Genomic DNA, 25,002 nt, shown 5'->3' on the forward strand with positions numbered 1-25,002 from the left:
GAGCCTGAGCTCTAGGGCCCACGAGCTGCAACTGCTGAAGCCTGTGCACCCAGAGCTGGTGCTCCGCAACAAGGGAAGCCAGCACAATGAGAAATCTGTACGCTGCAATGAAGAGTAGGCCCTGCCCGCAGCAACTAAAGAAAGTCTGGGCACAGCAGGGAAGACCCAGTACAACCAAAAATAAGCAAATAATTTTTTTTTAAAGATTTGACGTAAATTTACCACTTAACTTATTAAGTAAATTCTGTCAGGTGAATTTCTGCTAAGTCAGGGATATATCTTACGAAAGTGTGTTTGTGTGTGTGTGTGTGTGTGTGTGTGGAGAGCTTGATGAATGTATCAGCATATTCACCATGGCTGTTCTCCGGACTGAAATCCTGAGAACTTTGACTTTCCAGAGCCTGCAAGACTTCATTGTGTTCCACTAGGGTGGAAAATAGTCAGCAGTGGTCCAGTCAGAGAAGAACACTATGCATTAAGAGAACCCAATCCGCAGGAAGATTTAGAGAGTATTGAAATGCAGTTCTTGGCCTACCACAGATATCTTGTCTAAAATCCCAGGGTAAACACTGAAGGCTTCACCTGTTATTCACTGTCAATGCCTAAAGTTATAAATAGGTCTATAGCTCATCTGTCTCCTTTTAGAAGAGAAGGGTCAAATTACAGGGGGAAAGCAAAATAATAAAATGAATGTCAGCATGTTTCATAGTGTCAGTCAGTCATCCCTCCTGTGTGGTGTCTCTTCGTTTCTGCTGTGCTACCCTAGAACACAGGATCCCAGCACAATGCCTCTGTTGAAACTTCCAGGTAGGTGTGCAAAAGTGTTTGGAGAGTTCAATTCTTTTGATATGCAATCATTCCTTTAACTACCATTTCAGGTCTGGGAATCCTTTATTTGGGGTTCATAGTATTTTTAATTAATAATACACTTCAGGAAGAGACGAGACAAGGTTTTCAAAGGATTTCTGGTTTTTAGTTTTAGGAGGGAGGTAATCTTCTGAAACTGTATCACGTAGTAGCATCCTTGATGATCCTGGTAGAAAACTATGTAAGATATTCATTATCTACTCTGTTAGTCTAAACAAAACCTGTGCTGCCACACTTCTGAGAAGAGTCATAAATAATGTCTTTAGCAATAGTATTAGCTGAAAATCATGAGAATAACAGTAGTTTTAACCCAATCTGTATATTCTGATGGTTCATAATCCAGGTTTATACACAGAATAATTTTCAAAATAATAATAAAAGTCTTTTTCATTATAAAAGTAATACACGATTCATGTGAAATAAAAGAAATTTCACTGAAAAATAGAAGTAATAAACACTCATTTAGAGAATTTGGGAAATTTAGAAAAGGAGTAATTTTTTAAAAAACCCACAATCCCCATCATCTAAAGATAACACTTTTAACATGTTAGTGTTTTTCTTTCAAACTATATTCTTTGCAAGTGTAAAGAATTAAAAAACACATTCAGAGTTGAGACTATATTATACAGGTGACTTTGTATCCTGTCCTTCTTTTGGCTTCACGTGATAACTTAATCATTTATCATGGTACTCTAAACTCTTCCTAAACATCATTTTAAATGGTTGTATAATATTTCCAATTTTCTCAACCAATCCCTTAGGTTCTTTATGACTTTTTTAAGTATTAATATGCTCTGACAATAATATTTGTACCTAAGTTTTTTCCACACTAAGGATTATCTCAGTAGAATAGATTCTCAGAAATAGCTGCTTGGTAGGTGTTACTTAATTGTTTACCAAATTATCTATTTTCATTTACTTGCTATCTGCATTGTATAAGATTTTCCATCCCTCTTGATCATGTTTTTAAAAATCACATTTTACAAAGAGGACTTCTTTAAAATTATAAACCTAAATTTAAGAGAGGTTAGAAAGGAAAAGAAAATGGAAGAAGTATATGATGACTACATCCCCAGGGTTTTCTAATGGCAGCAAGTTGTAGAAAAATGGAAGAATGAGCTCTAATAACACATCCCACCCCCCCCCTTCCTTGTACCAACCTACCTATTTCTATTCCAAAGCACTGATTAGTAGCCATGATTTCTGAAAGTTGTTCACATATTTTATCTTGTTCTATTTTACTTCATACAGCTGAAGAAAAACGTGAGTATTTGGGGCTATTTTTCCTGCCATTTGCCAAAGTATCAATATTGTAAGGATACTATTCTTTAATTCAGAAATATGGGTGTTTTTCAGCAGTGTTTATTAATGATACCATTGAAAGCCATCAAAGGTTTATAATGACCATAGATCTTCCAAAGCATAGCAAATGAACTCATGGAAATCCTGACTCAAAAAAAAAAAAAAAACCAAAAAAACTACATTTTTGAAAAAGACGCTTAGACATTAGCTAAGGGGATCTATTGAGTTCTGCCTTAGTAAACCCTCTCATGGTGCATTTTTATTATCAGATAACATAAAATCCCATTTTTTAAATAAAATTGTAACTTTTTATGTATGCTACCTTCCATCTCAAATCAGACTTGTCCTTTGACTGACTAATAGTACTCATGATGCCTCTGAGTTCCTCTGAGATGTGATGTGGCAGATGAGAGGCCTACGACCCATCTTTCCTACATATTAATAAAGCACTGCTGAGAAATAAGCATGTTTTTCTGGACCTGTTGGGTGAAAAAGCAAGCATGATATTCCTTTTCTCAAGAGTCTTGCACTTCCCATGTTAATAATAATAATCCCCAACTTCTGGATAGTACTATGTAGTTTCTTGTTTAATCTTTATTAAACAAGTCTCTGAAGTTGACATTATTATTATTAACATTCCTCTTTTATGATGATGAACATTGAGGTTCCTAGTGATTATATGATTTATCCAAGTCCACACAGCTGTCACAGACACTTTTCCTCACTTGTAGCCCAGGGTTTTTTCTGCTTCACCACTCTTCTTGTTTCTGTCCTCTTACCTATTCTCTATCTAAATGTGGATGTCTTAACCTCAAGACATTACCACTCAGGTGTTCCATTATCTCAAACATGCTCAAAACAGAACTCGGCGATTATCTATACAAACCCAAGGGACCCCATAAATTAGCTTGTCACCCAATCTTATCTACTCACCTTTTGAAATATCAGTTTCATTTTTTCTTTCTCTAATCACCACCACTCCCTGAAGTATTTTTGGAAGGCAGAGCTCTTGAATTAGGAATCAGATTTCAGCTGTGTTACATGAAGGTAAAACAATTGGTTGATTTAGTGGAAGGAACTATCAATCGTATAATTTTTGGTGTTAATGTAAGCTACTTCTTGAGAGTAGAGTTTCTACTTTTCGACTGTCTATAGTGACTTAGGGAGATACAACCTTAGTAAAAAACAGTGTTTAAAGACATGAAACAAATAGATGTGTGCAGTCCCAAATAATGGATGCTTATTTTGGAAGAGCCAAATTTCAAGCAAATAGGATTAGGCCTCCAACAGCCCTGCCACTGACCCATCATGACAAAGCAGCTGCACACTCGTCTTCATCCTCCTCTTCATCATCATCATAGCCAACCGACCTATTTCCATTTGCTCTCCATGGTGCATGAAACCTCTTCTGACTTCTGCTTGTCATTCATCCTTGAGGTGCATGTGCTTGCCTATGACGCTGAGGGAGGAATGATACTATTTCTGGGGAACAGTTGGCTGTGGGATGGGGAGGCATTCTCAGGCCATCAAATGTATCTACTTAGTGTTTTGTCTGTTCCTTCATGGATCATGGTGCTTGCCAAAACACTAGGCATAGCATCCAACTGTGCTTTTCAGTTTCAGGAAGTGCTTGAGTTTAATGAGACAAATAGATGCATGAAGTTCAGCCAACGTAGTGGGCTTCTCTGTTACTCTGCTGTGACGAGCCAGGTTTGAAAACTGGCTGACCTGACCGTTAGAGTTGGTGAAGTTATGAGTCAATTACTATCATTTCCAGTGTATGATTCCGCCTATACTAAGCCATTCCATTTATCACTTTCTTAATAACCCAAAGCTAATTCCAAATACCAAATATTTGTCTGATCAATGCTACCAAATCATATCATTCAGTTTAATCTGATGTTTTATTTTCCTTTAAAATATGCTTTAAAAAAGCATTTTCACATACATTATCTCACCTGATGTCCCAAGAGCCTTGTAAGGTTTGTAGGTAAAGGTATTGCCACTTTATTGATAAGGAAACTGAAGCAGAAGAAGGTGTAGGAGTTGGTAAGTACAGAACAGTACTTGAATACATTACACTTACCTAAGTTATAATTGAAAATGTGTCATTTTGGAGACTTGTATAGATGTCAATGGGGCAAGAGTTGGGGGCGGATTTATCTTTATGTCTGCAGTTTGCTTTGTTATTACATAAAGAATGTTTTTGTCTGCTACTGTTGCTCCAAATATCTAACTGTATGCCATTCTCATTATTTGCTCCCTGCTCTTTTCTGGAAATGCCAAGAGATTTTTACAAGTATTGGATTGACTAGAAAGTTCACTAAGGTTTTTCCCTGAGATCTTACTGGGCCAGTCCAATATCAGAGGTAATGACTACTCAGATGGAAACAGTTGGGTATCTGGAAAATACAATGGAACTTAACAGAAAAGCAGACACTTGATGGCCATCACCACCCTATACAATAAAACTGGTTCTCTTTTCTCCTGAAAGTCTTGGGGTTGTTCATTGCCAAGCTAAAAATCATTCTTCCACACATGGTAAGAATGGGAATGTAAAAGTAAAATTGCCATTCCAAAGTTCATTTATTATGGAAGCTACATGTCCACAAGAAATGGGATTCCCAACACTGGGCAGTAAATTTTAGTGACTCCCTCCCCTGACATCACCAAGATGTCAGGATTTGAAAATAATGAGGTTGTGATATGTGACAGCAACACACTTTCTGTCCTAGGAGGAAGAAAGGCTCTAAAGTACACATTTATTCCTCAAAACTATTGATATCACTGGCTCTCTTTAGTAAGAAAACACCAAAGATCAACAACCCTACCACATCTTTATTTTACTTGTTTATTTGTCCATGCCCTGAAGCATGCAGATCTTAGTTGCTCGACGAGGGATCAAACCTGTGCCCCCTGCATTGGGAGCCCAGAGTCTTAGCCACTGGACCACCAAGGAACTCCCTCCACAGCTTCAAAACCATCAGAAAAACTCTACCAACCTAATGGGAAGGACTATGCTGCAAAGTTACTATGAAATCAAACTTAGTCCCACCAGAAACAGGTGATCTTAGCTGCTAATCATATAAGAGCCCGATCACATCTTTAGGACCCTCCTAAAGTGTGCTGCGGGCTTCCATGGTGGCTCAGACAGTAAAGAATCTGCCTGCAATGCAGGAGATCTGGATTTGATCCCTGGGTCGGGAAGATCCCTGGAGTAGGAAATGGCAACCCACTCCAGTATTCTTGCCTGGGAAATCCCATGGACAGAGGAGCCTGGCAGCGTGCAGTCCATGGAGTCACAAAGAGTCAGACATGACTGAGCGACTAACACTTTCACTTTCAAAGTGTGCTGTAAGAATCTGACTTGTGATTCTGAGAGTGAGTTTCCTCGCTACCCACACAGAAACCCACTAAAGAGAAAATAGGCATTAAGCTCCATCAAGTTTCTGGCACAGTTGTCAGAGAGCAGGGCACACATGTATCCAGGGCCGTCCTTAGCACTGTGCCTTACATGTAGCAGAAACCGTTAGGTGAGTTCTGAGAAAGTGCTTGAAGACTAACACGTGAAAACCTCTTCTAGCTATTGATGATGCAACGCGTAGCTTTGCTGAAAAAGTGTTTGCCTCTGAAGTCAAAGATGAGGGAGGCCGTCATGAGATTTCCCCCTTTGATGTGGATGATATCTGTCCAATTTCTCAACATGAGATGTTTGCACACATGATCCATCTGGAGACTCAGTCCACCCCTACAGAACGCAGGAGGTAAGCGGTGTAAGGGGAATGCTTTGTACATTGGGACACAAGTAAGGGGAAGTGTCAGGACCAATGGTTCACTCTGAATGATGATTCAACTTGGAGGAAAAACTCTGCCAGAACCAAAAATCCCCCTACCCCCCCAGACACACACACACACACACACACACACACACACTATACCCTAGGGCAAAGTGACAAAGACTAAAAAAGAAGAAAACAGTGGCCTTCCTACTTTCATCTTCATCTGCCTTTAGTTGAAGCCTCCCTATCCACCCAAGCCCTATCCAGGTGGCTCAGTGGTAAAGAATCTGCCTGCCAATGCAGGAGACATAAGAGACGTGGGTTTGATGCCTGAGTTGGGAAGATCCCCTGGAGGAGGAAATGACAACCCATCCCAGTATTCTTACCTGGAAAATTCCATAGACAAAGGAGCCTGGCGGGCTGCAGTCCATGGGGCCACAAAGAGTTGGACACGACTGATCACACACACATCCACCCAAACAAGAGGAAATTATCTACCATGTGATTATTGTGATTATTCCAAAACAAAGTGGGTGATGGCTACTGTGCACTCATTCAATTTCTACACTATTGGTGTGGAAACTGGAACTCAAGAGCCTCATCTTCAGACTCTGTCCTTAGTCAACCTTATTGCTGTGCTCCCTGACAGGAATCCTTCCCTCTGGCCAGTCTGACCTCCTCGAGGCCTCAGGGATACAGCCCTCTATTTCTGCCCTCATGTCCTGCCCATCCTATGCTTGCGATGCATAGTTACTACCTTCCCTGAACAGATCCCTCTCCACAAACTCTATTTTCCCTTATTTGAATCACTCTAGTACTCACTACCTGTTGCTGTGTGCCACAGTTTAGTCTTCAAACCTATTACTGACCGCTTACTTGGAACTCCCTCCTCATAGCACGCCCCTCACACCCCCACCCCCCGCTTCCAGCCAGTTTCACTGGGAAAAATGGTTCTGCTGTCCTTCCCTTGATTTCATGTCTTTAAAGAAAGAACGGGCTTCCCTGGTGGCCCAGCTGGTAAAGAATCCACCTGCAATGCGGAAGACCTGGGTTCAATCCCAAGGTTGGGAAGATCCCCTGGAGAAGGGAAAGGCTACCCACTCCAGTATTCTGGCCTGGAGAATTCCATGGACTGTATAGTCCATGGGGTTGCAGAAAGTCGGACATGACTGGGAGACTTTCACTGTCACTCTCAAGGAAACAATAGTAATCCACCTCCTTTAGTATCCCCTGTAGGACCTCACACAGGATATGTATCAAAGTAGAAACTTAATGAAGACATGTTGATTTGAGGAAGGAAAATTGATTAAGCAGCTTACAAGTTCCAGGTACTGTGCTAAGCATTTTATAGACATTAAATCTCACAGAATTCCTATATAGTAGACATTAATACACCATTTTTTTAGATAGAGAGACAAGTTCACAGAATTTAAGGGACATGCACAAAATGGCAAGGATACTAAGTGACACGGCCTGTGCTTATGCAACACCTAGACTGGCTGTTCTGCTGGGAGGGGGCAATGCCCAGACTGGCTGTTCTGCACTGTGCAGAACAGTGTTGTGCTGAGAATCTTCTAGTATGTTTCCTAAGGCCCACTATTCCCAGGTATATAGGAAAAGAGGGACACTTAGGTGACACCTCCTACCATTTGGTTAGATTCTGTTCCTGACTCCCAGCCCACATTGAATTTTCACTGTTTGTCCTCAAAATAAAATTGTTTCAAAATAATAAAACATCAAGTTTATCACAATGAAACTCCAAATGAAGATAAAGTGAAATCTTAATTTATTTTTCAATTTCAAACTCAGAAAAAAGCGTTTCTTCGGACGGAAGACTATTAGTTTGTCTGTTCCACAAACTGAAACATCTTCCACCAAACTGTCCCTCATCGATGAATACATTTCTTCATCTCCCACCTACCAGACCGTGCCTGATTTTCAGAGAGTGCAGATCACTGGTGATTATGCCTCTGGGGTGAGTTGCTTCCTACCTCTCAGACGTAGCTGCTGGGAGATACTTAACTTGATAGTTTCAGCTTCTTTTCTTCCTCCCCTTCCTTTTGAGGAAAGTGTAAGCTCACTTGCCCTTTGCTATCCTTCATTATCTCATTTCAATAGCAATATGCTATGAATTCGAGAAATATTTTATTTTACTTATTTTTGGATGTGCTGGGTCTTCATTGCTTTGCACAGCTTTTCTCTAGTTGCAGCAAACAGGGGCTACTCTTTGTAGCGGTGAGCGGGCTTCTCCTTGTAGCTTCTCTTGTTGCAGAGCAGTCTCTAGGCACAAGGGCTTCAATAGGTACAGCATATGGGCTCAGTAGTTGCATCTCTTTGGCTTAGATGCTCTGCGGCATGTAGAATCTTCCCATATCAGGGATCAAACCTGTGTCCCCTGCATTGGTAGGTGGATTCTTATCCACTGTGCCATCAGGGAAGTCAGAAAATTTTATTGAAGTATTACTGATTTACAATGTTGTGTTAATTTCTGCTGTATAGCAAAGTGATTCACATATATATATATGAACATACTTATGAATATATATGAATATATATATTTTTCCATTATGGTTTATCACAGGTTATTGAATATAGCTCCCTATGCTATACAGTAGGAACTTGTTGTTTGCAACATGCTATGACATATTTCTATTTTGTTTTGATCATCTCACATAATTTCTCTTCCTTTATCTTATTTGCTTGCCCATGAGAATATGCAGTAGAATGTGGCTACATACTGTGTGTTACAGAATGTGTGTTACAGAAAACAGTGGACAAATTTTGGCAAAAGAACCAAAGAGAATAGCTACTGATATAGTCTCACTGAGGTATGATAAAGCAAAACAGGGAGCCTCAGGAAGGCATGGAGGCTCTTGGTAGAAACATGTACTCAGAGCAGGATAGAGAGAAGGGCTGCAGGTAGCATAAACCAATCAAAGAAAACAGAGCAGGAGAAAGAGAGGGAGAAGAGGAAAGAAGCGTGGAGAGACTGAGAAAAGAAGATGAGAGAGAGGTTAGAACTTTCTCATGGGGTTATTGTTTTTCGACCAACTGTCCTCTCCAATTTCATTGCAGATGCTTACACAGTAGATTACTATTTGGAACAGATACTAGTATGCCACAGAGATAGTAAACTCATGTTGCAAACAACTTGATCTGCCTGTTCTGTCCAGAACAGTTGTTCAATTAATAAATCTTTGCCACACGAGCTTGCAGAATCAGCATCATGCTGGTGAAACTTCTGTTTAGCCATCAGTCTATGCTCCAAATATAGTTTTAATGACCAGTCGTAAGCCCTCTTCTCATGTAACTGACCCACTTAGTGTTAGTCCCAAGATATTTAAAAGTGACAGAGCAATCTGTGACAACCTAAAGGGGTGGGGTGGGGTGGGAGGGGATTTTAAGAGGGAGGAGATACATATATACCTATGGCTGATTCATGTTGATGTATGGCAGAAACCAACACAACATTGTAAAACAATTATCCTCCAATTAAAAACAAACCAAAAAAGTGACAGAGCAATAAAATGGACACTGTTTTTCTTTATTTGTTTTCTGTGTGGTAACATGTGTGCTCTACAAGCGGCAGAGATTTTAGATGCTAGATAATTGAAATGAAATGTTTAATAATAGCTTGGAAGAGTCCGTGCTCGCTTCGGCAGCACATATACTAATAGTAGTTTGGAAGAGTCCAAAGTTCCATAAAACCACAAATATTAAGAGTCAAACTCGACCCCTATGTGCTTGGTGGAAATGAAAACAAGAATGAAAAGAAAGAAGATGAGAAAAAGGACAAGGTTCTCAGAAGTCAGGGAGTAGCTTCTCCTCCTATAAAAGCTGGAAGGCACCTAAAACCTTGACTTAGAGTTTTTAAAGAACCAAGTATGTGGCTACACCTGTTGGCTGAAAGTGACTAATGTGTTGAGCTGCATTTCACCTGGTCATGGTCTGTACCTGAACCAGTCTTCACCTTCATAACTGAACAGAGAGGTAAAGGGGGGAATTAGGGTTCCCAAGGCCATTCATCCTAGATAAACAACCAATTCAATGTTATCAGTCCTTACTGAGCACCTCCTCTGTGCCAGGCACTGTGCGCTAAGTGCTGAGGATGCGAGGGTGAATAAGATCCAGCTCTTGTCCTCAAGGAGCTGATAGGTAGCCTGTTAGATGGCAAAGAAACAAGCATGCCCTTGGAAGCAGACCCCTTAGACCTAGTACCCCTGTCAGAATATCTTGGCTAAGGTCAGCAGGTCTTTAAAAGAATTCAACTGTTTAGGATCAATAGCTGGACCTCAAACCATCAGGGGCAAGCTTATGTTGGGGTTGGTCCCAGAAAGTTGTCAGGCCCTGATGATGAGCATGCAATGATTTCAAATTACAACTTCTTGGGCATGCCAGGCCTGGCTGGGAGTCAGGTATGGGGCAAGAGAAATAGACCAGTTTAGGAAATTTGCTGCAGTTCTAAGAAATTTTTACTCTAGAGTCTTTCTATTTGTAATTCCAGATTAAGTTCTCTTTGAAACCATCCCGAAGAATGAGTTCTAACAGGATGATGTTCTGTCTGTCTCTAGCTACAGAAGGCAGTGTGTGCATGGCAGGGTTTGAAGGCCGTGTGACACCTTATTCCTCCCCCAGTATTTCCCACACTGACCAGCAAGTGGTTTGAGTTCTCAAGCTATACCAACTTTGTCTTTCAATTGAGGTACTATTTTCAGAAGTGCATACTTAAAATGTTTGTTTGTCACCAGGAAGAAGTATTTTCCATGTTAGAATGGGTTCTTTTCATCATATTTGTTGGATGATTGCTTATATCTAACAAAAACCAAAAACAAACATGGGACTTCAAGGAAAGACTCATAGGACAGATATGTCTTGGTAGAAATAGAAGAGCTAAAAAACTTCTGGACCTGCTCGTGGAGGGAGACCCAGGGTCCAAGTCAAATGGGAAGTAGCCGGGTGGGCAGAGGAGGCTCAGCAGGGCCAGCTCAGCGGGAGAGCTGGGAGATGCCAAAGACAAGCTTTACCCACTTCTGCAATTTTTATAGGTGCTACTCTGAAATTTTCTTGGTAGGTTACAGTTGAAGATTTTGAAATGGTTTGCAAAGGTCTTTATCGGGCATTGTGTATACGGGAGAAGTATATGCAGAAGTCATTTCAGAGATTTCCAAAAACCCCTTCCAAATACCTGAGGAACATTGATGGTGAGGCTTGGGTAGCAAATGAGAACTTCTATCCAGGTAAGTAATTTTCTTATATAATTTCTGGAATATAGTTTGAGGTTTAACTTGTTATTGTTCGGTCGCTCAGTCATGTCCAACTCTGCAACCCCATGTACTGTAGCCCACCAGGCTCTTTTGTCCATGGGATTTCCCAGGCAAGAATATTGGAGTGGGTTGCTATTTCCTTCTTCAGGAGATCTTCCTGGATCAGGGATCAAACCTAAGTCTCTTGCATTGGCAAGAAGATTCTTTACCACCAAGCCACCAAGAAAGCCCTTAGGTTTAACTACTAATGATTAAATATGCTCCCATGGTTTTAAGTCTAAACCATAAGTTCATGGTTTATAAACTTAAGGTTATAAGTATAAACAGTTTGAAGTATCATAGTCATCTTCAGCTCCATCCTCTCTTCTGCCCCATAATGCCCAATTATCTGATTCAGACTGTACAATATCTCTCAGAACCTCCTCTCTTCACCATTCCCCAAGCCTAAATTTAGGCCCCTATTTCTCTTTGTCTGGATTGTTGCAGTAGCTTCCTAATTACTCTGTTAAATTCTAACCTTATTCTCTCTCAATTCATCCTTACTTTGGTACCAGTTATTATAACACAAATCTGAGCACATCCTTCTCCTGACAAAAGTCTTTAATGACTCCCCCAATAAGTCCAGTCTTTAGATTGGCATTCAAGGTCTACCATCTGTCTTTCTTCTGTTTTTGTTTTTGTTTTTAATTAAAAAGATAATTTTTTTTTGGCCACGCTGCACAGCATGTGGAATCTTAGCTCCCCAGTCAGGAATCAAATCCATGCCCCCTGCAAGCGTGGAGTCTTAACAATTGGACTGCCAGGAAAGTCTCTATCTTTTGTTTGTCTATTACTTATTTTTGGACTTGCACACTCAATCTATTTCTAACCTTACCTCCTTTGCTCCTCCTTTGAACTTTTTGCTCTGGGGAAACCATGTACTTCAGCACATTCCTGCGCCGGCACTGTTTCCGAGCGGTTCCCTGTGTCCCACTGCCCTTCCCTTCGTTTTCTTACTATGTGTCCGCATGTCCAGATCCAATGTCATCCTTCAAGGTGCTGCCCAAACATTATCATTTCCTGCCTTCCTCTGACCTCTGGATAAAAATAAGCTACACGTTTTGACTTTCCATAGCATTTTATTTACATGTCTCATTTTTTACTTTCTGTCTAGTATAAAGTACAGAGACGGCAATGGCACCCCACTCCAGTACTCTTGCCTGGAAAATCCCATTGACGGAGGAGCCTGTGGGCTGCAGTCCATGGGGTCGCTAAGAGTGGGACATGAATAAGCAACTTCACTTTCACTTTTCACTTTCATGCATTGGAGAAGGAAATGGCAACCCACTCCAGTGTTCTTGCCTGGAGAATCCCAGGGACAGGGGAGCCTGGTGGGCTGCCGTCTATGGGGTCACACAGAGTCGGACACGACTGAAGAGACTTAGCAGCAGCAGTATAAAGTACCTATTTAAACATAAACAAATTTTAAAAATTTAATAAATTCCATAGTATAATTATATCATAATTTATGTAATCAACTCCTATTTTTAAGCACTTAGATTTCCAACTTTTAAAAATTTACTTCCAACAAGGTTATGATAAGCATCTTTATCATTAATAAATCATCTTTGTGCAGTTGCTTTTTAGCTTTAGGATTAGGCTTCTAGAAGTGAAATTTCAGATGAGACAAATATTTAAGGTTTTTTAACTATTAAACTATGTTGTTAAAGATTTCCAGTTCTAGAACCTCCTCTCTTTAATTCCTTTGATTATTAAAATCATATTAAACATGTGTCCAGTTTGATAACTGGATTGGTTTGTTCATCTTCTATAATATTGACATTTAGGTTGCTTGTCTCACCTTTGTTTCTCCTAAATTATATTTTATATCTCTAGTATATTTAAGTGTAAGTGTAAGTATTTGAAAGTTGATATTTGATGCAGTAATGTACTATTTCTTTCGTGTTCCTTATCTCTCAGCTTTGTATAGAAAATATGCAAGCTTTTTCTTTCTATATTATTTTTCTTACTCTGACCTTTTAGTCATTACTTGCAAATGGCAGATTTTCTGATGCCTTGGACATATACTTGTTGAAAGTAAAAGGAGTGCTCTAAAGCCTGTAACAATGTGGAATTTGTCCTCAGCTTTCTTAGGTTGAAATTGTTAGCAGTGGAAAGAAGGGGACTTTCATCCACATTATCCCTTCTCAAATCCGTTAGCAAAAATTGCATGTGCTTTACAAGGTGGGAAATATAAGTACAGCAAGAATTATGTTTAGAATTTATTTTATATTTCTGTTTGTATTAAAACCACTCTAGATGGAGCACAAAGGATTTTAGGGCAGGGAGACTATTTTGCATGATACTATGAGAGCAGATACATGTTATTATTCATTTGTTAAAATTCATAGAATATGCACTACCAAGAGTGATCCCTAAGGTAAACACTCTGGATTTTGGGTGATAATAATGTGTCAGTGTGGGTTTGTTGTTTCTAACAAATGTACCATTCTGACTTAAAATGTTGATAGTGGGAAAGGCTATGCATGTGTGAGGATAGGGGTATATGAGGACTCTGCACGTTGTGCTCAATTTTGCCGTGAACCTAAAACCACTCTAAACAATCAAGTCTATTAAAAAATAGCCTTTCTAAATAAAGACTGATAGAGACGTTTAAATAAGGGAAAAGTCCAAATTCTACTTTTTAACTCTATTTTTATTTCTATGCAATCATCTCATATGTTAATAAAATACTCTGTCAGGAAGACTTTGATAAACAACTTTATTAAATAATTAAAATTATTTGTAAGTAGTATAGCAAATTAAACAGTATTCTAAAGAACTTGAAAATCATTTTTGCACTAGATAACATGTTAGGCTTATTTTATACTACTAAATTAGTCACATTTGGAAAATAATGTAAAAATGAACTTTAGCTTGGCTTTGGATAATTACAACTTAATGACATATAGAATTCCAAACAAATGAGATCTTATAGTATTTAATTTTGGCTATTTTTATGTGGTCATTCATTCTATATGCTGATATATTATTGTGTGTTTTATTGAAAAAGTCTTTACCCCTCCTATGAAGAAGGGAGAAGACCCTTTCCGAACAGATAACCTCCCAGAAAATCTGGGTTATCAGCTCAAAATGAAGGATGGTGTCGTTTACGTCTATCCCAATGAAGAGGCAGCCAGCAAAGATGAGCCCAAGCCACTTCCTTACCCAAATCTGGACAGATTCTTAGATGATATGAATTTTTTACTTGCTTTAATTGCCCAAGGACCTGTGTAAGTGTTAAGACCTGAACTACTGCTACTGTTACTACTACTGATAGTAAGACTAAGGATTTATTAAGAGCTTACTATGTTCAAACACACATTAAACACTAAGTGCATTACTTCTTTCACTCTTCATAATCATTGTATGAGGTGGGTATTTTTTATAACTCCAGATTTATAAGCTGAGACTTTGATGAGTTAAGTAATCTGCCCAAAGTCACACAGGTGGCTAAGCCAGGATTTGAACCCAAATCTTCCCTCATTATTATTTATGTCCAACTTTGATGAAAAGATTAAGTGCTTGAAGCCCAACACTTTTCAAATTAGATTAATGCAGAATAAGTCAGTTCCATTTGGAAACAAACATAATTGTTTGTGATAAAGGTGATAAGGGTACCACTGATGATTTTGAAATTGACTGTGCCTTAAATGTCTGAAATTTTTTACAATTATGTGATTTAATTTTTCACAGTAAGACCTATACCCATCGGCGCCTGAAGTTTCTCTCCTCCAAGTTCCAGGTCCATCAGATGCTCAACGAGATGGATGAATTGAAGGAGCTGAAGAACAACCCTCACCGGGATTTTTACAACTGCAGGAAGGTAAACGTGTTTGCTGCTCAGAGATCACTCCTGGAAACATTAATACAATTATTTCTTGAACAAGATAAGAAAGATCCTGTTTTTCTGATTAATTTAAAATTTCTGCAGATTCAGTGGAATTTAGTGAAAGCAAATAGATGATGTCTAAAAGATGCAAATGCCTTTCCTACTGTTTTCCACATAGAAAGGGTTGCCACATTATTGCCATGAAAGTTATACTTATCATCAACAAAAATAACAAAAACAAATAAACCTCAAAAGCCACTCTTCTAGGATTTAGAAGATCTTCATTCTAGTCTTTTTTCTTCTACTTCCTGACTGTAAAACATTGGGGGAAGTGATTAAATATTTCTGAGTTTTGGTTCCCTCATTTGTAAAATTGGAAAATATATCTGCTCAATCTAGCTCACAGGAGGATTGTGAATATCAAATGATCTAAACCTTGTGGAAAACTAATCAACTACAAACATTTCAAGGATGCATTCTGATCATTTAAATGATTGCAAGGACGTGGGAGTAGGAAATATATGAACAGAGATTTGGGACCAAATCGTGGCTTTGTCATCCATGTACACTTGGGCGAATTGCTTAATTTATCAAACTTCCACTTATAAAATTGTTCTTATAAAAATACCTAACTCATAAGTGTCATCACTGTACCATGGATGCATTAGTTCAATCATTTCTCCCCTTGGGGCTGAAAACTCTGGCAACTACTTCACTTCTAGTTGTGTCTCAGGGGTGGAAAATTGTCCCCAAGAATTTTGTGTGGATCAAACGTAGGAAGTAAATTGGATGTTACAGATATGCAAGAGAAGCAGGCAATATTATTTCATCCAGCCTAAACATTCACATTCTTACAAGGGCACAAAAAGGTGCTATGTGTTCATTCTTGCTTGACCACCTATACCAACTGTCAGGTCACACCCCTATCGTTTACTCCTTCTCTTAGCACAGTGGGATTTGTGGGCACTGTAGCCTATAACAGAGAAGCGTAACTAAGCATTAAGGATTGTTGGTTTTTCTTGACCTGAATGTACACACAGGTGGACACTCATATCCATGCAGCTGCTTGTATGAACCAGAAACATCTACTGCGCTTTATTAAGAAATCTTACCAAATTGATGCTGACAGAGTGGTCTATAGCTCCAAGGAGAAAAATCTGACCCTAAAGGAACTTTTTGCTAAATTAAAAATGCATCCCTACGACCTGACTGTTGATTCTCTGGATGTTCATGCTGTAAGTTGATAATGTCAGTTTCATCTAATACTCAGAACCCACAAGCATTTCTCCTACAAACACTCCCTTCTCAGAGCTCTTTTAACCATGTGGGCTTACCATGCTGACAGAAAGAACCCATGCACAATTTCAAGGTTCCCTCATTGTCAGCTATCCTGTATTCCATTCTTGGAGCCCAAGCCCTTCCCCTTATACCAGGCTCCAGTTCCTTGCGGTCATTCCCTAACTCTCTGTGTCCAGGCAGCTCTGATAAGGATACACTTATGCTCTTGTTTCCTGATGCAGGGACGTCAGACTTTCCAGCGTTTTGATAAGTTCAATGACAAATACAATCCCGTAGGAGCAAGTGAGCTACGGGACCTCTACCTGAAGACAGACAATTACATTAATGGGGAATATTTTGCCACTATCATCAAGGTGAGAGGGAACCAACCAGATCTATGGTACCTGGCCTGATTCTTGAGGAGGGGGGAGAAGAAAGGGAGGGAAGGAAGAAGGAAGGGGGGACGGAAGCAGGGAAGAAGAAGGGGAAGGAGGGAGCAGGCGGGAGAGAGAGTGCTGTCACTTGGGTCAGGCGCTACACAAATGAATGGGGTCATTTCTTGTGAAACATCCACTGAAATGATTTTTGAAGGCCTTGATTCCTAGGACAGAGAAGCTGAGGGTGTGGGTTAGGGATTAAGGACGTGGTTCTTCTAGACTTGTGGAGTTGTAAGTTCGGGAAGAGTCAGGATCAGAACCCACCCTGATCTTCATGACACTTGAACGTTAGGAGACAGGAATGACAGGTGCAGTTGGGAGATGTGTGTTTTGGGAGATAAGGGTCATATGAAAGTTGAATTCATTTGCAGCAGTGCCTTGGGATCGCATCATCTGTAGTCTGACGCTTTCTCTCTGTGGACTCCATCAGGTCCCATCAGTCTTTCACCCCAACTAGATGCCCCTCACCTGTCGGTCTCCTTAAATCTTAACCTTAATAGTTTTCCTCTGCCTTCCTTTCTCATGACCTCTGTTCTTCTTAGGACCTCTAGGTCCTAAGAAGATTCCTCTCCCTAGACCCCACAGGTATAGACTCCTGAGGGACTCCTCTCTTGGCTTTGCAGGAGGTCGGTGCAGACTTGGTGGAGGCCAAGTACCAGCACGCTGAGCCCCGCCTGTCCATCTATGGCCGCAGTCCTGAGGAGTGGAGCAAACTCTCCACCTGGTTCGTCCAAAACCGCGTCTACTGCCCCAATATGACATGGATGATCCAGGTCCCCAGGATCTAGTACGTAACTGCTCACCGGAAACCCTAAAGCCTGCCTCAGCCCACCTGCCCTCGCCTCCTCCACATGAACAAAGAGCGGGCAGCACGTCTGGACAGACACAAGCTTTGTTAACGGCACTCGGTGCTGGGTCCCCGGTGGGTGCCTGGTGTTGTCCACTCTAGGTTTAGCACTTTTAATCACAGACAGCAGGTAGGAAGATCATTTCAGTTCAGTTTTCTAACCAGGTTGTTTTTTTTAAACAGGGCACTTGATGCAGATCACAAAATAACTTACTAAGAATGATTAAAACTTAGCTAGGAGAAAAACTACGTACATTTTACTGTACACTTTCTTTCTTTCGGTCCTCTTTTCTGTGTCCAGCTTCTTCTTTCCCAAGCACATCTGTACTGGGGTGTAGCTTTCTTGTATCAGAACTTCAACTACTGTCTGCTGATTATCTCATCTACAAGTGCTCAAGTTCTCTATAATCAATGGCTATTTATCAATGGTATTATCACCTGCTAATTACTCATTGCCTTCAGGGATATTTGTATCACTGATCTTCTATCTAACTTAAGTATTGGTGTATTGTCTGGCCATCTGCCTCTGTGTTGTGTGTGCCCTGTGACAATATAAGAGCTTTAGCCTCTCTCTTTAGCCAAAAAAAAAAAAAGAGAGGAACACTTTAAAAAATTATTGTTTATTATTTTATGTTTGGTTCCTCTGGGTCTTCGTTGCTCTGTGTGGGCTTTCTCCAGTAGCAGAGAGCAAGGGCTACTCTTCTAGTTGCAGTGCATAGGCTTCTCATTGGAATGGCTTCTCTTGTGGCAGAGCAGAGGCTCTAGGACCTGTGGTCTTCAGCAGTTGCTGCATGTGGGCTCAGTAGTTGTGGCACATGGCCTTAGTTGCCCCATGGCATGTGGAATCTTCCTGGACCAGGGATTGAACCTGTGTCTCCTGCATTGGCAGGTGAATTCTCATTCACTGTACCACCAGGAAAGTCCCAAAAGAATAACTTTTTTGAATGGAGTAAAACTTCCTGTCTAATATTATTATGACAGAGAGGCAGTGAAGTGTGGTGGTTAGAAGCATGGGCCCTGGCCCTGGGCTGGCTATACTTGAATCCTAACTCTACCAGTTACTAGCTGTGTGACCTTTGGCAAGTTTCATGACCTCTCTGTGCCTTAGTTTCATCATCTTTAAAATGGGGTCATCAGTTCAGTTCAGTTCAGTCGCTCAGTCATGTCCGACTCTTTGCGACCCCATGAATCACAGCACGCCAGGCCTCCCTGTCCATCACAAACTCCCGGAGTTTACTCAAACTCATGCCCATCGAGTCGGTGATGCCATCTAGCCATCTCATCCTCTGTCGTCCCCTTCTCCTCCTGCCCCCAATCCCTCCCAGCATCAGGGTCTTTTCCAATGAGTCAGTTTGTCGCATCAGGTGGCCAAAGTATTGGAGTTTCAGCTTCAGCATCAGTCCTTCCAATGAACACCCAGGACTGATCTCCTTTAGGATGGACTGGTTGGATCTCCTTGCAGCTCAAGCGACTCTCAAGAGTCTTCTCCAACATCCACAGTTCAAAAGCATCAATTTTTCGGCGCTCAGCTTTCTTCACAGTCCAGCTCTCACATCCATACATGACCACTGGAAAAACCATAGCCTTGACGAGACAGACCTTTGTTGGCAAAGTAATGTCTCTGCTTTTTAATATGCTACCTAGGTTGGTCATAACTTTCCTTCCAAGAAGTAAGCGTCTTTTAATTTCACGGCTGCAATCACCATCTGCAGTTATTTTGGAGCCCCCCAAAATAAAGTCTGACACTGTTTCCCCATCTATTTCCCATGAAGTGCTGGGACCAGATGCCATGATCTTAGTTTTCTGAATGTTGAGCTTTAAGCCAACTTTTTCACTCTCCTCTTTCACTTTCATAAAGGTACCTAATTTATTGTGTTGTTATGAGGATTAAATTAGCTAATACTTCTGGCCACTCAAAAGAGTGGGTGGCAAATATTAAGTGCTGTATCAGAGTTTGTTAGATTGCCTCTGGCTACAGCATATCAGAGGTGTTCTTGATAAGTGTTTCATGTTCACCATCTTGTATACCACACATAAAAAAATCATTGACCCTTTCATGACATAGTTCTCATACTCTTCATTCTCTATCTGGCCTTAGCTGTGAAGATTTAAACTTTTTTTCTTTTTCTTTTTTTTTTTTTTACCACAGAGCGTTTGTAGAAGATATAATATAGGTGCATGTGGTCCAGCAAGAAATTTATACCTCCTATGCCAAACCTAAGGTCCCCTGGAGAAGGAAATGGCAACCCTCTCTAGTATTCTTGCCTGGGAAATCCCATGGACAGATGAGCCTGGTGGGCTATAGTCCTTAGGGTCACAAAAGAGTTAGACATGACTTAGAGACTAAACAACAACAAATGTCAAACCCAAACTGAATCCTTCTTTATGGGTAACCAAGAAGAATATACCAGGGTGGACCTAGGATGGAAACACTAGGTCTTTTCTTAAACACGGCATTTGGCTCTTTGCTTGTCTTTGGGCTTCGCTTTGAACTATCAGTCCCAATATCTTCTCCTCCTAAATTCTCTTCATTTCTGCCTCTAGTGATGTGTTTCGATCTAAGAACTTCCTTCCACACTTTGGAAAGATGTTGGAGAATATTTTCATGCCAGTGTTCGAGGCCACCATCAACCCTCAGGCTCACCCAGACCTCAGTGTTTTCCTCAAGCACGTAAGCATGACCTCGTGGGCCTTCCTAAAGCTGCACATGAACCAGCCTGCATACCTAGCCATGATGAATTCTTGATGCCTATCTCTGACATTTGGTCCTTGCCTCTGGGAGCTGAAAGTCCGTCTGAGGGCTGGGTCTCTGCATTCAGACTAAACCCATTGCCTGCTCATTTTTCCTGACAGATTACGGGCTTCGACAGTGTAGATGATGAGTCCAAACACAGCGGCCACATGTTCTCCTCCAAGAGCCCTAAGCCACAGGAGTGGACCATGGAAAAGAACCCATCTTACACTTACTATACCTACTACATGTATGCAAACATCATGGTGCTCAACAGCCTGAGAAAGTAAGTAGATGAGAACTGGAAAGAGAATCTATCTGACACACTTCTTTCCTCATACACTGGCACCCTCAGTGGTTGAGGGATGCTGCCAGTTGGCCCAGAGAAGAAATTTCTTTCCCTTGACTTTTTCTTCAGTTTCCTTATTTATTTGGGGAGGGGGGATGGATATTTTGGAGACTTCAGTAACTTTCACAATTCCTTTTCTCTGGAAGCTTAGGAATCTACACTTATCACTGTGCAATTTATGATAAAATTGCATACATTTTGCCCATTTTGGTATATCTGAGCAAGGAAGAAATATAGGACTATTATAAGGGGGTTTTCTGGAAACTTTTTCCCCCTAAAGTGTGAGTAGCAGAAGAAATGACATGGTGATATTGGTAAACTTTGGTGGTAACCAAAGATGTTTCTGTTCAGGTAATCAAATCTTAACTTTTCTCCATAACCTCATATCCTATATTGCCTCATTTTCCAAAAAGTCTGTGTTTTAGGAGGAGTTTTTGGGCTTCCCAGGTGGCTCAGTGGTAAAGAATCTGCCTGTCAATGCAGGAGATGCAGGTTCGATTTCTGGGTGGGGAAGATTCCATGGAGGAAGAAATGGCAACCCACACCAGTATCCTTGCCTGGAAAATCCCCATGGACAGAGAAGCTTGGTGGGCCACAGTCCATGGGGTTGCAAAGAGTAGGACACGACTGAGTGACTAAACAGCATGAACTGGAATTATCTGATTTGCTGAATCCTTTGGATACCCCACTCCCTTTCAGAGTGTTAATTTTTCCTACCAGATTTTCTGTGAATCACTTTAGGCCCAGAATGGTTGTCAGGTTCTGGTCAGTCACCTGTGATTCCTATAACAGCTCCATCTCCCTAGGGAACGCGGCATGAACACGTTTCTGTTCCGACCTCACTGTGGGGAAGCTGGAGCCCTTACTCATCTCATGACAGCATTCATGACGGCAGATAACATCTCTCATGGCCTGAATTTAAAAAAGGTCAGTTGGAGGCTTTCTTCTCAACCTTAACTTCTTTGTGGGAGCAAGAGGGATAGCTTTTTTCCTCCTTATTATTTTGTCACAAGTCATTATCAACACTGGAATCAAAATAAAGGAGAGCAAAAAATATTTTTGAGATTATTTACTGCACTTCATTTTACAGAGGCCCAGAGAAGTAAAGGAATTTGCTCAAGATTACCTAGCTAGTCAGTGGCAGGGAGGGGTTAATGCAGATCTCCTGACTTTCATTTTAGAGCTCTGACAAGGGATAAATGCGAGGCGGCTTGGCCTACCTTCAACTGGTTTTTGCCAGATTTCATGTTGTAGCATGTTTCAAAACGCCTCTTGGGAGAGTCAGAACTTTCTTGTAGAGAAAAAAAAGTTTCACGGTGAATTCTTTTGCCTAAGATGGACCATTAACTTAGACAATTAAACAATTTGGTTTGACTCAATGCTTCTGAAAACTGATCTCATAAATTTATTCTAAATAGTATTTACATTTAAAAACTATTCTTTTTTACAACAGGATTTAAAGAATAGGTGATAATTTTGTTGAAAGCTAAAACCTGAAGTAGATCATGGGTTTTAACATTTCTAGTTTGCATCCCTTTTCCAATATTTTAAAATATTTTTTTTCACTTTTCCTTTTCAGAGTCCTGTGTTACAGTACTTGTTTTTCTTAGCCCAGATTCCCATCGCTATGTCGCCATTAAGTAACAACAGCTTATTTCTAGAATACGCCCGAAATCCTTTTTTAGATTTCCTCCAGAAAGGGCTAATGATCTCACTGTCTACAGATGACCCAATGCAATTCCACTTCACCAAGGTACACATATGGAATTTTGAGCAATACAAGTATATTTTGCTGAACTGTTACTTACCATCTAGAATTTTAAAGTTGAGTCATGATATTTCACTATTCTTTTGTGCAGGATGTGTGTTATTTCTTTTAATGCATCCCTTTTTCTTTCCCTCTTTTAAATAAATAACCCAAGGAGCCCCTAATGGAAGAATATGCCATTGCTGCACAAGTCTTCAAGCTGAGTACCTGTGATATGTGTGAAGTGGCAAGAAACAGTGTTCTGCAATGTGGAATTTCTCATGAGGTAGACCTGCCTTTGATTATCCTTCTGAGTCTGGAATTTGGTAACCTGAATATTGAAAAATTAGTTGAAGAAACACATGTTGAAAAATTATTTCAGGAATCATGTGCAGTTACTATGGACAGGGTCTAGAAAGACTTATTCTCTCTCTCTGGCTAGGACTGTGGGCAAGGAAGATAAAATACACTTATTTCTCAGCAAACCATGCTAATTGAGGCACTGGATGAGTACTCTTAGTGGTTTTTTGTTTTCCTCTTGCCTGTAGCTAATGTAAGGAAGGAATCTTTCTGGAGGATGTAATTATTGTCCATATCAGGGTAAAAAGCAACAACAATCATTCTGTTTCCTTTTTTCTTATAGGAGAAAGCAAGGTTTCTGGGCAACAATTACCTTGAAGAAGGCCCTGCTGGAAATGATATCCGAAGGACAAATGTGGCCCAAATCCGCATGGCCTATCGCTATGAAACCTGGTGCTATGAACTTAATTTAATTGCTGAAGGCATTAAATCAGGAGAATAAAACAAACAAAATAATGACATGGGTGAGATTTTCATTGTAGGGTATAAACAGCAATGGTTACTAGTTATCAAATCCCTACTATAAGCCAAAGATTGTATTAGATATTGGTCCATTGACATTATTTCATTTAATGCTTTGCACAACTTTATAGATATTATTGTTCCCATTTTGGGGAAGATGAGTAAACTGAGATTAGTTTATAAGGATGGTATTAGTTTATAAGGTATGACCTATATAAGGATATACCTAGTGAGAGCTAGCAATGGAGACCTGGGTTTGTCTGACTGCAGAGTCTCCATGACTTTCAGGCAAAATATTTATTAAGTCAGGGCAAAAATACAAGCAAATGATTTGTTATAGGGAGAATCCAGGCTTTTGATTTATAGCATGGAACTTGCTAAAGGCATTTAGACCACTGAAAATTCCTTTTGACAGGATACAGCTGAAGAGTGACTTTCTTAGACAAAAACAGAAGTGGTGTAACCCAATAAAGAAAATCTGTAATTATGAGTTGTTATACTTAGGGAGAATTTATCTTACAAAAGGATTCTTAGGTTGTTTTTTTTTTTTTTTTTTGCTTGAAATATTCCTTATTTATTGGGAACATTCTGGCAATGGGAAGAACAGCTTGCACTTAACAGTAACAGGAAGACTAGAACAAGTTAAATGATTGCCATTACACATCTCTCCCCCAAGAAGAGTATCAGTCACTCAGTCGTGTCGGACTCTTTTCAACCCCGTGGACTGTAGCCCGCCAGGCTCCTCTATCCATGGGATTTCCCATGCAAGAATACTGGAGTTGGTTGCCATTTCCTCCTCCAGGATTCTTAGTTTTAAGAATGTAATTCACAATTAAGTTATACTCAGCAGTAGTGGTACATTTTAAATGATTTTATTTACCAAAAGAAAAGTTACACATGTAACTTTTTAGAATCATTCCTGTTACTCAAGGTCAAGTGGAATTCCAATTAACCAGACTATACTTCTATACACTTATGGTTGTGTTGCCATCTAATGGTTGGGCTGATAACTTCATTCACCTTATTCAATAAATAGTTACTGACCAAACATCTAAAATATCAGGTACATACGTAAACAGCAAAGGTATAAGGAATAAGATCTCATTCTTTTATAGACTACAACTAGTATCAAATTGTTTGCAGCATGAAGTTACAGCATTAGTAGGTACAAATGTGAAAAGGAGCATTTTGTGAAATATCTCAGAAAATAGACATTTCAAAAGGAAAAAAAAATTAAAAACAAATTCCTACATGCTTCCACATTCTGTACAGGTGGTCCTAAGCATAGGTGTGATTCCAACAACATGTTTGTACTTGCCCTGGTGTAAGAAATCTCTCCCTGATTTCTGAAGTTGAAGTTCTCTTTGCTGAATATTTTTAAGTCCCTTAGACAACCTGATTTTTCTTTTACCTTGACCTCTTTGTTACCAAAATAATACAAGCTGCCAAATTAAACTTTCTATTCTCAGATTTTAAAAGGCATGAACTACCATTATGTATTATCTCCATCTTACCCATGAGAGGGCAGTAGAATACATACATGTCATTTATTACATCCATAGAGAGGATGAAGATGAAGATTTGGTTTCATATTTAGTACTTGGAATTTGATCTGCTCATTTTGGCTTATAATCTTCCTGAATGTGAAGTCTGGAATAAATCTGAATTTTGAAATAAATTTCAAAACCACACTGTTTTAGCCCAACAT

The 25,002-nt window shown here is 40.0% G+C and overlaps 1 protein-coding gene across 5 annotated transcripts; it reads left to right on the forward strand.

Moving 5' to 3' along the window:
• The first annotated feature begins 647 nt into the window (after window positions 1-647).
• Window positions 648-23,293, forward strand: AMPD1 (adenosine monophosphate deaminase 1). 5 transcript variants are annotated; one of them, XM_043877698.1, is made up of 17 exons: window positions 707-807; window positions 2,119-2,130; window positions 5,042-5,233; window positions 5,753-5,933; window positions 7,758-7,923; window positions 11,020-11,185; window positions 14,265-14,484; window positions 14,948-15,077; window positions 16,124-16,318; window positions 16,604-16,735; window positions 17,422-17,585; window positions 20,190-20,316; window positions 20,499-20,662; window positions 21,532-21,652; window positions 22,305-22,478; window positions 22,648-22,758; window positions 23,116-23,293. In XM_043877698.1, exons 3-17 carry the CDS (start codon window positions 5,203-5,205, stop codon window positions 23,272-23,274), a joined length of 2,241 nt encoding a protein of 746 aa, XP_043733633.1. In that variant the 5' UTR covers window positions 707-807; window positions 2,119-2,130; window positions 5,042-5,202; the 3' UTR covers window positions 23,275-23,293. The 5 variants fall into 5 exon arrangements, with proteins under 5 accessions (XP_043733634.1, XP_043733632.1, XP_043733633.1 ...); XM_043877700.1 differs by lacking the exon at window positions 5,042-5,233 and adding an exon at window positions 4,457-4,538 and having other exon boundaries at window positions 758-807; XM_043877697.1 differs by lacking the exon at window positions 5,042-5,233 and having other exon boundaries at window positions 692-807.
• Window positions 23,294-25,002: the final 1,709 nt, after the last annotated feature.

This window comes from Cervus elaphus, chromosome 20 (assembly GCF_910594005.1).
Source record: "Cervus elaphus chromosome 20, mCerEla1.1, whole genome shotgun sequence".
Taxonomy (NCBI): Eukaryota; Metazoa; Chordata; class Mammalia; order Artiodactyla; family Cervidae; genus Cervus; species Cervus elaphus.